This window comes from Rattus norvegicus, chromosome 8 (assembly GCF_021556685.1).
Source record: "Rattus norvegicus strain SHRSP/BbbUtx chromosome 8, alternate assembly SHRSP_T2T, whole genome shotgun sequence".
In the NCBI taxonomy this organism is placed as follows: domain Eukaryota; kingdom Metazoa; phylum Chordata; class Mammalia; order Rodentia; family Muridae; genus Rattus; species Rattus norvegicus.
In genome coordinates, this window is record NC_141541.1 from 60,604,306 (window position 1) to 60,618,295 (window position 13,990).

General features: G+C 42.4%; 1 protein-coding gene and 1 long non-coding RNA gene across 7 annotated transcripts in view; both read right to left on the minus strand.

The window, feature by feature from the left end:
* LOC148004131 (uncharacterized) overlaps positions 1-13,990 on the minus strand; it is an 876,089-nt gene that overhangs the window by 729,553 nt on the left and 132,546 nt on the right. The gene's annotated exons all lie outside the window — the stretch shown is intronic.
* Positions 1-13,990, minus strand: part of LOC148004133 (uncharacterized) — a 95,047-nt gene that overhangs the window by 61,440 nt on the left and 19,617 nt on the right. For 2 of the 6 annotated variants that reach the window (XR_015628209.1, XR_015628207.1), the window contains exon 2: positions 331-543. The exons of 2 other annotated variants lie outside the window; for them this stretch is intronic. Coding sequence is in view for 1 of the 4 variants with exons in the window: in XM_087564290.1 (XP_087420416.1) it covers positions 380-394 (15 nt within the window). In the remaining 3 variants the exon portion in view is untranslated. The remainder of the gene's footprint in view (positions 1-330; positions 544-13,990) is intronic. 2 more of the 6 variants (XR_015628208.1, XM_087564290.1) reach the window with 1 other exon arrangement.

The window sequence follows — 13,990 nt, forward strand, 5'->3', positions numbered from 1 at the left end:
TCCTTAGATTTTTTGCAACAAGCAATATTTCCCGATAATATCCAAGAACACAAAATTGCTTTTATATTTTAACCTTATCTTTGAATGTCTAGAATCACAAATTAAAACAATAAAATAAAAATTTAGAAAAATTCTCTATAGGTGAATATATTTATAATATGAATTACACCCTGATATCAAATGGAAGCTTCAGCAGGTTTTTACCCCATCAGTTTATATACCATTTCTATGTTCTGTAAGTCATAACTTTGCAGATTATGTAGTGATGTGTAAAGTAATTAGATGTAGTGGATGAAAGCAAAAAATCTAAAATATCATTTATAGTATTACCATATTTAAGCTGAGAAAAAGGCGATATGGAGATACAGAGGTAATGTACCATTTGGGTAACCATGGTGAGGGAATGAAGGTGAGTTACTGAGGATATTTCTTTGTCGTCATCATCGTCGTCGTCATCATCATCATCATCACATCATCATCATCTATCTGTCTCTCTGTCTGTCTGTCTGTCTTTCAGCTGGGCACATGCACATGCCGATATACCTTTGAGATAAGGAAACAAGAGAATAATGAATGGCAATATGTAAGCTGTGTATTGTGCACTTAATGTGCTGTCCCACCTGAGAGGAAGCTACTAAATCTCTGAAGGATTTGTTGATACTTCCCCTAGACGACTGTTTATAGAATGCTACATCACAGTACACTTCTCTAGGGAAGAAATTGTCTAATGCTACATTTTAAAGATAAAAATGCTTGCACCAAAAATGGAAACAAATAAAATAAAAGGCACACCTGTTCCATAACAACCCTGTGAAGATGTTCTGTGCAATCAAATAATGGAGACCACAGAATACTTAAAAATTCCCTGGAGAGATGCTGTGTTTAATGGCACAGGCAATGGTAGAAGTAAGGAAGAGGGAAAAGTTAAGTTGCAGTAGACACCTGCCCACGAACCCTCAAAATGAGTGCATGTTAGCGGCACTAAGTCTAAGCTTACTGCTACCTACAGCCTGGGGATGACTTTTATTCAGACTCTGGAAGGGGTGATTTAAACTGTCTAGTAAATCAGCTCACTCTAGTGAGAACAGCCTTCTATGCTTCTGTTTGACTTTCTAGCATTTAACAGAAACAAGGCAGCTTTAGAACCATTGGAATCACATAGAGAGTGAAGACTTTGAGATAAATACATCTCAGCTCATCTCCTACCGTCACTATCCCGTGTTAGTGGTGTGGCCTTGGGTAAGTCACTGCCTTTGCATGACAGAGTGGCTCAAAGCAATGCTAATTGAATACATGTAGCTACAGGAATCAGAGGCGATAGCTTGAATGCAGTGCTCTCCCTACTGATAATGAACCTGCTTTCTGCAGATGTGAAGGCTCCCCTGGTAGTTCATGCTACTACTTGGAAGTGGCAAGAACCATTATGGCTAAGATGTTGCACTAGAAGGTGCTTTTGTGTATCCTAGTTAAAGAGAATCAATACAAAGCCCAAGCTGCATTTCAAAGGAAGAGAGGGGAAGGGCTCTGGACAAAAGTTATGACTGGGAATGCATGAAGTATTAGCCATGCCCAACACAGCTCTAGCAACATGACATCCTGTGGGAGGTAAGGGTACCAGAAATCACCAAAAGACCAGCCAGGCAAACCTAGTGAAGAGCAACTTGCTTTGAGATACTATGCCATGCAAGGGCAGTGACCTACCCAAAGTCACACAGCTAACACACAGTAGGTCTTAGTAAGAGAATGATTCTCCCAGTGGACAGGTCAGCATGAAGTGGTTATTTTGCACAATGCTTAAGAAGTGATCAAACCCCTTCTTGGGAAGGTGTCTACTTAAAATAGAGTTAATTTGGGGTCAGAGAACAGGGGAAAATCACAAGAGTCTGAATTTAACCTGTTCAACAGCACATGGAGACAGCCCCAGGAGGCAGTTATGGGGTAGAGGGATGTCAAGATGTGCAAATGGCTGGAGGCTCAGCTCAGACACTGAACTGTACAGAAAAAGGCAGTAAGTGGCTGGAATAGAACTCATTAACACACTAACTTGGAGTGTGAAAGCTCTGGGCTTGAGTGAGCAGGTAAATTTAATCTCTGGAGTTGGGCATTTGCTGATCATCACTGCTGAAGAACCTGAAAACTCTGGAGTCCCAGGATGCTATTTGACATTCACGGCTACATCTTCAGAGGGAACATCAACACTCTGTGGGCAAGGGAAATCCGAAGACATGTCCTCTACTTGTCCAGATCCTGCACATATCAGAGTGCTGTGCTTGAGCAGAACTCTCAGTGAACTCAAGAGACACTCCCCATGCTAGAACATAGCCCACCCCTGGAGGTATAGTGAAAAAAATTAAACATTTACTTGCTGAATCTTATGGTTTCAATTTTCATTAAAAAAGAAAAGCACCAATGAAAGTACAAGGTCAGATCTTGATACAGCAATAGTGGTTGATTCCCATTACCCTATTTTTAGTTTGGATAGGTCATGCAAACTGAAATTCAAGGAAGTTAAAATACTACCTAAGTAAATGAATGTACAGATATCTATGGATACCCAGCAAATAGAGAACGCACACTCACTTCAGCAGCCTAGGAACTCCTCCTTAAAATAGATCACATTTGAGTCCACAAGAAAGCATTAATAAACACAGAAGAGAAAGAAAAACATCAGATCTTAGTGGGATAAAACTATAGATCTATTTTAGGAGACTGAAGAAGATACTCGGGAATGACCAGAAGAAAATTGCTTACAATTCTTTCTTGGAATCAAATGAAAGTGAAAGTACAACTTTCCAGAACCTATGAAGTACAGCTTAAGGCATTTTTATATATTTGGTTGTGAGCCTAGCCTTTAACGGCTGAGCCATCTCTCCAGCCCAAGGCATTTTTAAAGAGGAAAGTCAAGAATTAGGATCACTTACTTTAAAAACTCAGTCATCAAACAAATAAACTAATGATGCACTTAAATGACTTCGAAAAGGAAAGACAAGTCCTACCCCAAAGTAGTAGGTGACAAGAACTAATAAAAAGCACAATAGAAGTGAACAAAAAGCAGCAAGAAGAGGAAGAAAATTACAGACTTGTTCAAACAGAAGTTGGCTCTTTGAAAAGGTAATTATGATTGGCAAATCTCCAACCTCTAAATGGTCTCCTCTAGCTCTTTCTGGTCCGCTATCTCATGAACATTTTTCCATTCATCTCGCCACATGCCACCATGAACCATTTACAGGTTCCAGTCCTCCTCCTGGGAGCCCAACCAGCAGTTCAGCTAGGATGTGACACTAATGTATTGTCAGGAAGGTATGACAGTGATCAAGTCTTAGAGCCTGGCACCTGTGTGATAATTGTCAGCTGACTACTCAGTCCTCTCTACCTATTGACTTCATCCAAAATCAACACCTTGTTAGTACCAGGTATGATATTAGTGGGTTAGAGGGGAGGTTTTGTTTAAACTTCCTGGGTTTATCATGGTAACAAACAGAAACGTCAAGGGCTTGGAACTCTGTAAGCAGTCAGAAAGCATTTATGCTTCCAGTATTTCTGTCTCCTTTCAAGGAAATGTTTGCCACTCGTTAACTTCTTTCTGGAGGTCACCAACAGAGCTTCTTAACAAAATCCTTACACCTTTCATCCCCAAGCTTTTTAAATTTTCTGGATGACTCAGCCAGAGTCCACTGTAGAGTCTTTTTGTTTGATTGTTTGTCTTTGGTTGTTTTTATTTTATTATTGGTTATTTTATTCATTTACATTTCAAATGTTATCCCCCTTTCCAGTTTCCCTTCCACAAGCCCCATCCTCTCTCCTATTCCCCTGCCTCTATGAGGGTGCTTCCCCACCCACTCACTCCTGCCTCAGTGCTCTAGCATTCCCCTACCCTGGGTCACCAAGCCTCCACAGGACCAAGGAGCCCCCCTCCCAGTGATGTCCACTAAGGCAATTCTCTGCTACATATTTAGCTGAAGCCATGGGTTCCTCCATGTGTACTCTTTGGTTAGTGGTTCAGTCTCTGGGAGCTTTGGGGTGTCTGGTTGGCTGATATTGTTGTTCTTCCTATGCAAACCCCCTCAGCTCCTACAGTCCTAGCTCCAAATTCTCCATTGGGGTCCCCATGCTCAGTCTGGATGGTTGGTTGTGTACATCCATGCCTGTATTGGTCAGGCTCTGACAGAGCCTTTCAGGGAACAGCTGTACCGGGCTCCTGTCAGTAAGTACTTCTTGGCATTGTAGATTCTTAAATGTCTCTGTGATCATAAAGGAAGCTAAGGAAGCACGATCATGTTCCAAACTCCGGGAGTTTGCAGAGCTCCTTAAAATCATCTCTCAATCTTAAGTTATGAGTCTTGGTTTTGAGGATTTGTGCGTTTTATATTTTTATTTGTAATTATGCGTGTGTGCACGTGTGCGTGGCAAGAGGGAGGGATATGTACACACTGTCAATTAATTATATCTGTTGGGAGAGGGAAATGGTTTTCTCCCAGGAATGACACTGGGTGGATCAGTCACTCCAGAGTAGATCCCATATTCAAGATTTACTGACCAATAAATAATGGACTCCACAGGGTGTGTGTGTGTGTGTGTGTGTGTGTGTGTGTGTGTGTGTGTGTGTAAGAGAAGAGAGGGACTTGTACACATGAGTATGGTTTCAGTGGGGGCCAGTAAAGGGCAGGATTTTCAGGTGGCTGTGAGCTACTTCACACGGGAACTGGTAAGCAAGCTCAGGTACACTGGAAGAGCAGCAAGGGCTCCCAACTGCTGAGCCACTCTTTCAGTTATGAAGGCTCGTTTTGTAAGTGGAGACAGTTTGTTTTGTGCTCTATATTACCACCAGTATACAATGAAAGCAGCTTCTTTAAAAGGAGTACGTCAGGTAACTGTAGGCAGCTTAAATCTGTGTAATAAATTGGATCGAGTCACACAAGAGGTACCTTCCTAGGGACCAGAGCTTAGCTCTGCAGTGGGCTTACCTGGACTACAGCCCCAATTCTGCCACCTCCTGTGTACTTAAGGAATTATTTAACTTGCACACCATCTGTTTTATCTATATAATATAGATGATTAAAACTAGATGGTATTATTCAAATGGCTACTGAGTCAATAAGAATGCATAGGAAGTCCCTAGCACAGAGTATGAAATATAGCATATTTTCCACAAATGCTGGGTACTATGATTTGTCAAATCTATTTCCTTTACTCATTTAGAACAAATTGAATGGTGCTATAGTCCTAAAGATTTCATGGAGCTGTGACACTAAATAATTTTCTAGAGCTTCTCAGGGGGTTGAGCACAAACCTACGAACACTAAGCAGAGAAGTAAGCACGTTCTTTCCCACCCTTTCTGACTTCAAAGGAAAAAATATAGAGCAAGAATCAGCCCGCCATTTCTATGCTTAGGAATGAGGATGTTTGGGGCATTTATTTTCAAGCCTTAAATACTTTAACACCTAGGTGCTTATGAATGAGCTGACACTGCTGCATGTTTAGTTAATGCTGTCCATAGGTTTCAGCTTCCGTTAGCAAATCCTCCAGTCTGAACAGCAAGAGGAATGGCTCTGCATGCCGTCCATGTATAATCACCCATCATTAGCCCATGCTGACAACACATTTTGTAATGAAATTTAGCCACCGATTACTAATCGGAAAATAAAATATCAAACTTAATGCTTTATTTCTTCCTTAATTTGTTCTTTCTTTAAACTAACCCCATGCTGAACAGTAAATCAGTGTCTTAGGGTCTGAAATACAAAAGGTTCAGCTTCTATAAAAGGGGATGTTTCTGTTTGGGGTGAAACAATGTTTTATATAGTCTCCTTGTTCTATAAACAAATGTATCTGTGCATCCTAAAGATGACAGCGTGGATGGCTCTGGATTCCTTCAGACAGTGATGGAGAAAGCCTCCACCAGGATGTGTGTCTTGTTTGCAAGGCTCTGAAAGAACCAAAATAAGTCTCCCCGACCTCAAGCAGAAAAACCTTTATTCTAGGAGAAATTACACATCTGAATTAGCTTCTATCTCTGGCAATCTGCTCTGAGGTCTGAGAAGCCATAAATAGTTGCCAATCTCACATGTTGTTGAAATTAAGTATCATAAAAAGCTACTCAAGGCAAATTACAACTCTGCTCAAAGAAGAGTGTTTAATATGGAGTAGAAATCCTCTCCTTGTGAATTCAGACGCAGCCTTAGAAGGTGTGAAGGGTAAGTGGGGAACAACAGCTCCTGCTTTCTTCCTCCCTGGGGCTTCATATTCTGCTGGAGCCTGTGCTGGGCGCGCTTTCCCAAGTGCAAAAGCAGTGTTCACATCTTTTCAAGCATTTTCTTTTCCTTTGAAGCGTTTGATGTTTTCAGGACCACCAGGAGGTCGTCTTCTTTGGATTTTTGCTTCTTAATTTTCCTCATTTTGGTTGACACTTTGACGAGGATGCTGAACTGGGAGGGAGGGAAGCACCTTGAAGCTCATTGGAGGCTCTGATTGGTCATACAGAACATTTTCCTTTGCGGAGGCTGCAAACTGTTCGCTCCCTTCAAATGCCAAGATTCCATCCTGAGCTATCTATTCAGGGAGACTCCAGACATGGCTAGACAGTGCTTCATGAGCAGCAGTGTGGATCATATATTTGCCCTGAAGGAGCCATTTATTTATCTGTGCTCTCTTCTGCCAGCACTCTGGAGACCAGGCCGCATTCCCAGACACCGCAGAGCCTGTCACCAGAAAGGCAAGCAGCCTGCTAAGTCTGGCAATCAGTCTTTTATTCCAATCTTCTCTTGCCAGTGGCGTTTCTTCCATCTTTAATTACACAGTTGACACGGCAGCCCTGCTAGGATGAATGGCACCAGCCAGATCAAGCTGTGGGACCAGTCTCTCTCAAATAACCCCTTGCAGACATCAGACATTTACAGAACAAGACAGAAGGCATAGACCCAGAGAAGGAGAGCGAAAGTTTCCAGTCCAGTGGGGCAGGCTCTGCCAGCCTTTTTCCTTGGGCCAAGGATTCTAACTAGAGGAGTGTCGGATCCTGAACCAGTTTGTTTCTGTTAGGGCTTTGCTCTCCCCTTTAGCCAGGCGAGAGCATTAAGACCTCCCTCCAGGCTCCCACGAGGATTCTGCCTCCCATACATGGAGTACTTTCCTCAGCACCCATTCCTAAGCTGTGACTGAAAGTTAAAGACAGCGCAATGCCAAATGACCGGAAACAAACTGCAAGGGCTTCGTTGCCTGGGTCCGCGGTTCGACCTCTCAGCTTGCACTTGATATTTTTTGTTTTGTGAGCATCCATGTTCTTTTCTCTCTTCTGAATACACATTCCTTCCTGCAATTTTTCTAGTTCAGTTACCTACTATCCCTGTACAAATGTTAGCAAAGAACAAATCCAAAACTAGTCCTGGTGCCGGAATAAGTGGGTTTCCTTGTCTAACACCTCATTGTGCGTGGGCCTCCAGTTCCAGGCCACTGTGTTTAGGTTTTATCTCAGCCATTTCCCACTGACCTATCCTGTTACAAGTAACATTATATAGAGAGAGCAGGTTATATTTGAGGATATATATGTATATATACACACACGTATGGGTATGTATACATACACATAGACACATATATACACGTATATTTACAAATGCATATATACATATACCTACATATATGTACACACATATATGTATTTATCCCCCCCCACACACATATGCATGCAGTGTAATTAATGAAGAAAGAGGCCATGAACTTGAAAGAGAGAAGAGAGTAAGGAGGATTTGGAGGGAGGAGAGGAGAGGAGGAAGAACTGATAGAAATACCCGGTGCTTGCTTACAATGTTATTCCTTCATTCAGTGGCCACCAGGCTGTCAGAGTTCTGTCCCACAAGGCTGAGCTGACATGGCGCCATCGATTCAGCCTCTGTGCTTCTTGCTATAATCAGGAAATGAGCTGCCATATAGCTAGAGGCACATCGTTAGGAGAAGAGTTAGGGCAAATTAATGCTGATTACCTCTGTCGTGAGTTTGGAAGTTATATTTGATGATATTATACTCCCATGAAAGTAATTTTGTAATTAAAGCATGAAATATTGGATTAGCCATTTCCTGATACTCAGACACCACGAGTTTGGAAAGTGGGAAGTACACTCAGTGCTTGTACATACACCTAATTGCCCTTAATAAGAAGACAAAACAAAATATTTCAGAATACAGCAGTGCAGGCCTGGGGACTGCCTCACGGCAGGTTGCCTAATTTGTGCAAAGCCCCGAGTCATATCCCAAGTCACTGCATAAATCGAGTAAACTGGAATACACCTGTGGTCCCAGCTGTCCTGCATGAGGTGGGAGCTGGAGGCTCGGAGACGCAAGGTAGTCTTTGGCTGCGCCAGGAGTTCGAGTCCACTGTGGGAACCACGAGGCCTTGTCTCAAAACAAACAACAGATAAATACATTCATATGCCACTGCAGCTCAACAATGCTCCAGCATCTCTTGCTGGCTGTATTTTCAGTTTTAATGCTATTTTTAATTTATTTTAAGTAAAAAAATAAACTAAACAAGCCATCAATCTCATGAGCAGTGTGATTTTTTCCTGAGATGAGGGCACTGACTTTTGTGAAACAGTAGTTCTACATATATTTTCTCAGTCTGTATAGTTTAGTATCCTGGTAGCATTCGGGTAGTTTTCATTTTCCAGATGATGAAACTTGAGGCTTTGCTTAGGGAATCGAGTTTTCCAGGCCAGAGGAGGGCAAGGTTAGGATCGTCTAGTTCCTACACAATCATCTGAAAACGCACGATTGTTGCCTACACTATTAATCAGGATTAGGAGCTTATTAGGGTAAATAAGCCCATTAGGATTAACTTGTAAGCACAGGGATTCTCTGGCTTGTCGTGTTTTAATAAGAGCTTGTTGGGTCCAGCTTTGCTGGAAAATCAGGCTCTTGAATGTCCCCAGCTCCTGACAGGTTGGTGGTGCTGAGGGAGGAACCTGCGAGCCGAGCAGGTAGCTCAGGCGATTAGTAGGTTGACAGGATAGTAGCGTCTTCATTTGGTAATTTATTTCTTTTTTTTTTTTTTCCGGGGCTGGGGACCGAACCCAGGGCCTTGCGCTCGCTAGGCAAGCGCTCTACCGCTGAGCTAAATCCCCAACCCCTTCATTTGGTAATTTAGAGTAAGAGAGAGGGGGCGCTAGAGAGCAAGAGAGCACGAGAGCTGGAGAGAGCAAGGGCAAGATGGAGGGCGAGAGAAAAACGAAGTGGTTCTTGGCATCTAAATATTTGATCTTATTTCTACTTGATGGGAAATAAACCTAGAAAATTCCATCACCAAGTATTTTTTATAATAACCCCAAAAGAAACAAAAGGTGACGAAAACAGTCTAAAACGTGATCTTCCCTAATAGCATCTGTAACTGAGTCTAGGAGTCCGGGTACAGTTTAAAGTTTGCTCTCTATGTGTGTTTTCCATCTGATATATTCTCAAATTACAGTGTAGGTTCAGTTGAAGGGGAGAGGGCCTTTCATTTGGATAATAAAACAGATGGTTAAGTGCCTTGGAAACAAAGCCCCGCGGTTTCACAACTCACTAGCTGTGTGGCCTTAAGCCAGGTTCCATGCCCACTTTGAACATGAGAGTACATTTATGCATGCAGTTCAATCCAAGGCGGCTATTATACTGACATAATTATTATTATACAGTGTACCTGCGGAAGAGTGCTATTTTGTTCCTAGTGGTATTGGGTCGTTTTCAGCCTTTTGAGCGAACTAGCTACTTTGTTTTATTATAAGTTGCTAAAAATAACTCAGAGTCAGATATTAAGTGTTTTCATATTTGTTTGTTGGCTTAAATAGGCCCAGGCCTTTAACTACATTTGCTGCTGTACTCAACCGCAAGGCCATGGCAGTCAGTGGTAGTTTATAGGCAGAGGATTTAGAGGAGCTGATATGCATTGGTCTAGGACATGGCAAACCTTCTGAATTGACTGTAATGTCAGGGAAACGAAACAATTCAACAGTGGAATTTAGGAGCTGATTAAAAAATAGAATGAGCTACATTCCAAAACTGTGGTTCAATTGAGCTCATTACCATGTGGGAGAGCTCTGTTCTGCTCCCCTTTATAGGGAGGTATTAGTCTGATAATTTTCTGGGGACATACACAGACCTAAGAACAAAATAGATTTGACTGGGAGGCATTGCGTCTGATTTTGTCTCTACAAGTTTATAACGCTGATAAACTTGAGCTAGAGCGGCACAAAGATAAAATGGAGGAAATTCTGTTGCGCAATACTAAAGGATTCGGGTCTCTGATTTCGAGTGTTACTTTAAATGAAACAAGTCTTTCCAGTCATTATTCTCAGGGGATCTGGACTGCTGTCATTGGAGAGTTTGTCTTCAGTCTTCATTGCACAAAGCTTGGTCTTTCCTTTGACATGCTTTAAGTATTTCATTATGGAACAAGCCTATTCCAAAAATCCATACAATTCAATCACTTTATGCTCAAATAAATGTGTGGAGGAACACACCAGACATTTCTCGACATGACATGATTTATTGCTGGAAAAAATCCACATCAAATCTGTTTTGGGTCACCCTTGCATCAACATCTTTCTGCCAGGTACCATGGAAAGTTGGTTTTGCTTCAGATAACTCTACCCCCGCCCCCTTCTCTCTGTGAGTGTGTGGGTACATTCTGTGAGTGTGTACAGTATTTATATCTACAGATTTCTTTCCTATATGTGATACACGAGCTTAGAAGCATCATAACTATAAACTTCTCTTCTGGACTATTGAGTTATTTTTCTCTCTAGGCTTAGCTAGAAGCATTGCAAGAGTGGCTTCCATAGACAATTCTAACCGACTCCTGGGGCCAGCCACAGGCTAGGGGGGAAAGTGCTCTGGGTATAGCCGCTAAAATAAAACGATTGAATTGCTTTCAAAGGGAAAGCTGGTTTCTTATCTGGGTATGAGTCAGAAGGCAGTTGAAGATTTCAGACCATTCATTCATCGCTGCAGAACAAATACAGATCTATAAGAATTTCTTCACTGACCAGTGGATTTCACCTACCTGGTGTCAGCAAAGAAATGATAGATGAACCTGGGTATTCTTAGCATGCCTCTATGTATGTGCAGTGTGTCCCAACAGTGACTTTGAGAGAGCTTGACAAGGGGAATGATAACCTCCCTGCCCTTCTCTCATCTGACACCACTAACGTTAGGCTTGTTTTTCCTCCTCCCACTTTCTTTTAGCTCCAAACTGCTCACGTCGCTGACTATTTCGGACCCGTGTATTTCCTCATATGATGGAGGCGTTTGTTTTTCTTGCTTCACTTCCTGACTCCGTGTCTCTTTGCCACACATTAGCACCACAGTGTTGTCTGTATCGGTTTCATAATCTCAGACCACACCGAAGGCCTTCTACCCCTCTAAAATGCTTTCCCGACTACTACTTTCCACAAGGGCCCATCTCATTTGGAGCATCTCAGAAGTCAAGCCTGGGGGAATGAGGTTCATATGCACCGGTTAAGTGCATAGGCCTTCTCTCTTAGTTTTCTCCCCGATCCTGAAATGGACAGGGATGAAGCGTGAGTTGCTCTACCGATTTGAAAAAGCCATTTGGAGAAGACAGAGAATTAAATAGAAAAGGAGTTATTTCATCACATTACACTAGAAAGGCTGACATTTGAGCTTTCAATTAATCGTGTGAGGACTTGCTATAATCTTAGAGCTAATTTTTGAGGTGGGTATTGTCTAGTCCATGCATCAGCTATACATGTGTCTGTAATAAAGACAGTGCCTAGCTGAAGAGTAACCACTACAGTGTCTGTACAGAGAACAATGTACACACAAGCTATTATATATAGCAAATAAAAGATAATAAATACTCCCAGGGTATTTACCTGAGGAATAAGCTCTTATTAATAGCCAACCAGATTAAATTATAAAGTAATAATCGGGATCAGATGGATTCAGTACTGAGTTCTTCCAGACATATAAAGACTTCAAACACCAATTCTTTGCAAATTATTTATAAAATATACAGGGATAGAAGACTAGCACCAAGCTCACTTTATGGTACCAGTGCTGCCCTGATACCAAACACAGCAAGAGTACAGCATTAGCAACAACAAAATTGTAGGGTAATGTGACTGATCCCTCCCTTCCCCTCTCTTTCTGTATCTATAAAAACCAACTCAATTCATATATATATATATATATATATGGTGCACTCTTCTGGAAATATCTCAGATGTTTACCACGAATATTTATCCCCACTTTGCTACTTGCTTTTGGGTCTTTTATTAAAATTTAAAGCACTCCTTTTTTTTTTATTAAAAAGTCTACTTGCGCTCAGATCCCGGCCCGCAGCAGCTCTCTGCTCCCAGACCCTGTGAGAGAGAGAGACCCAACCGCCTGGTAGGTGGGCACTCCTGAGGCTGCAGAGCGGAAGAGACCACCAACTCTGCTCACCCCTGCCCACATCCCTGGCCCAAGAGGAAACCGTATAAGGCCTCTGGGCTCCCGTGGGGGAGGGCCCAGGAGCAGCAGGACCCCTGTGCCTGAGACACCGCCGGAACCTGAAAGAAACAGACCTGATAAACAGTTCTCTGCACCCAAATCCCGTGGGAGGGAGAGCTAAACCTTCAGAGAGGAAGACAAGCCTGGGAAACCAGAAGAGACTGCTCTCTGCACACACATCTCAGACGCCAGAGGAAAAAGCCAAAGACCATCTGGAACCCTGGTGCACTGAAGCTCCCGGAAGGGGCGGCACAGGTCTTCCTGGTTGCTGCCGCCGCAGAGAGCCCGTGGGCAGCACCCCACGAGCGGAGCGACTTGAGCCTCGGGACCACAGGTAAGACCAAATTTTCTGCTGCAAGAGAGCTGCCTGGTGAACTCAAGACACAGGCCCACAGGAACAGCTGAAGACCTGTAGAGAGGAAAAACTACACGCCCGAAAGCAGAACAGTCTGTTCCCATAACTGGCTGAAAGAAAACAGGAAAACAGGTCTACAGCACTCCTGACACAGGCTTATAGGACAGTCTAGCCACTGTCAGAAATAGCAGAACAAAGTAACACTAGAGATAATCTGATGGCGAGAGGCAAGCGCAGGAACCCAAGCAACAGAAACCAAGACTACTTGGCATCATCAGAGCCCAATTCTCCCACCAAAACAAACATGGAATATCCAAACACACCAGAAAAGCAAGATCTAGTTTCAAAATCATATTTGATCATGATGCTGGAGGACTTCAAGAAAGATGTGAAGAACTCCCTTAGGGAAACACAGGAAAACAATAAACAAGTAGAAGCCTACAGAGAGGAATCGCAAAAATCCCTGAAAGAATTCCAGGAAAACACAATCAAACAGTTGAAGGAATTAAAAATGGAAATAGAAGCAATCAAGAAAGAACACATGGAAACAACCCTGGATATAGAAAACCAAAAGAAGAGACAAGGAGCTGTAGATACAAGCTTCACCAACAGAATACAAGAGATGGAAGAGAGAATCTCAGGAGCAGAAGATTCCATAGAAATCATTGACTCAACTGTCAAAGATAATGTAAAGCGGAAAAAGCTACTGGTCCAAAACATACAGGAAATCCAGGACTCAATGAGAAGATCAAACCTAAGGATAATAGGTATAGAAGAGAGTGAAGACTCCCAGCTCAAAGGACCAGTAAATATCTTCAACAAAATCATAGAAGAAAACTTCCCTAACCTAAAAAAAGAGATACCCATAGACATACAAGAAGCCTACAGAACTCCAAATAGATTGGACCAGAAAAGAAACACCTCCCGTCACATAATTGTCAAAACACCAAACGCACAAAATAAAGAAAGAATATTAAAAGCAGTAAGGGAAAAAGGTCAAGTAACATATAAAGGCAGACCTATCAGAATCACACCAGACTTCTCGCCAGAAACTATGAAGGCCAGAAGATCCTGGACTGATGTCATACAGACCCTAAGAGAACACAAATGCCAGCCCAGGTTACTGTATCCTGCAAAACTCTCAATTAACATTG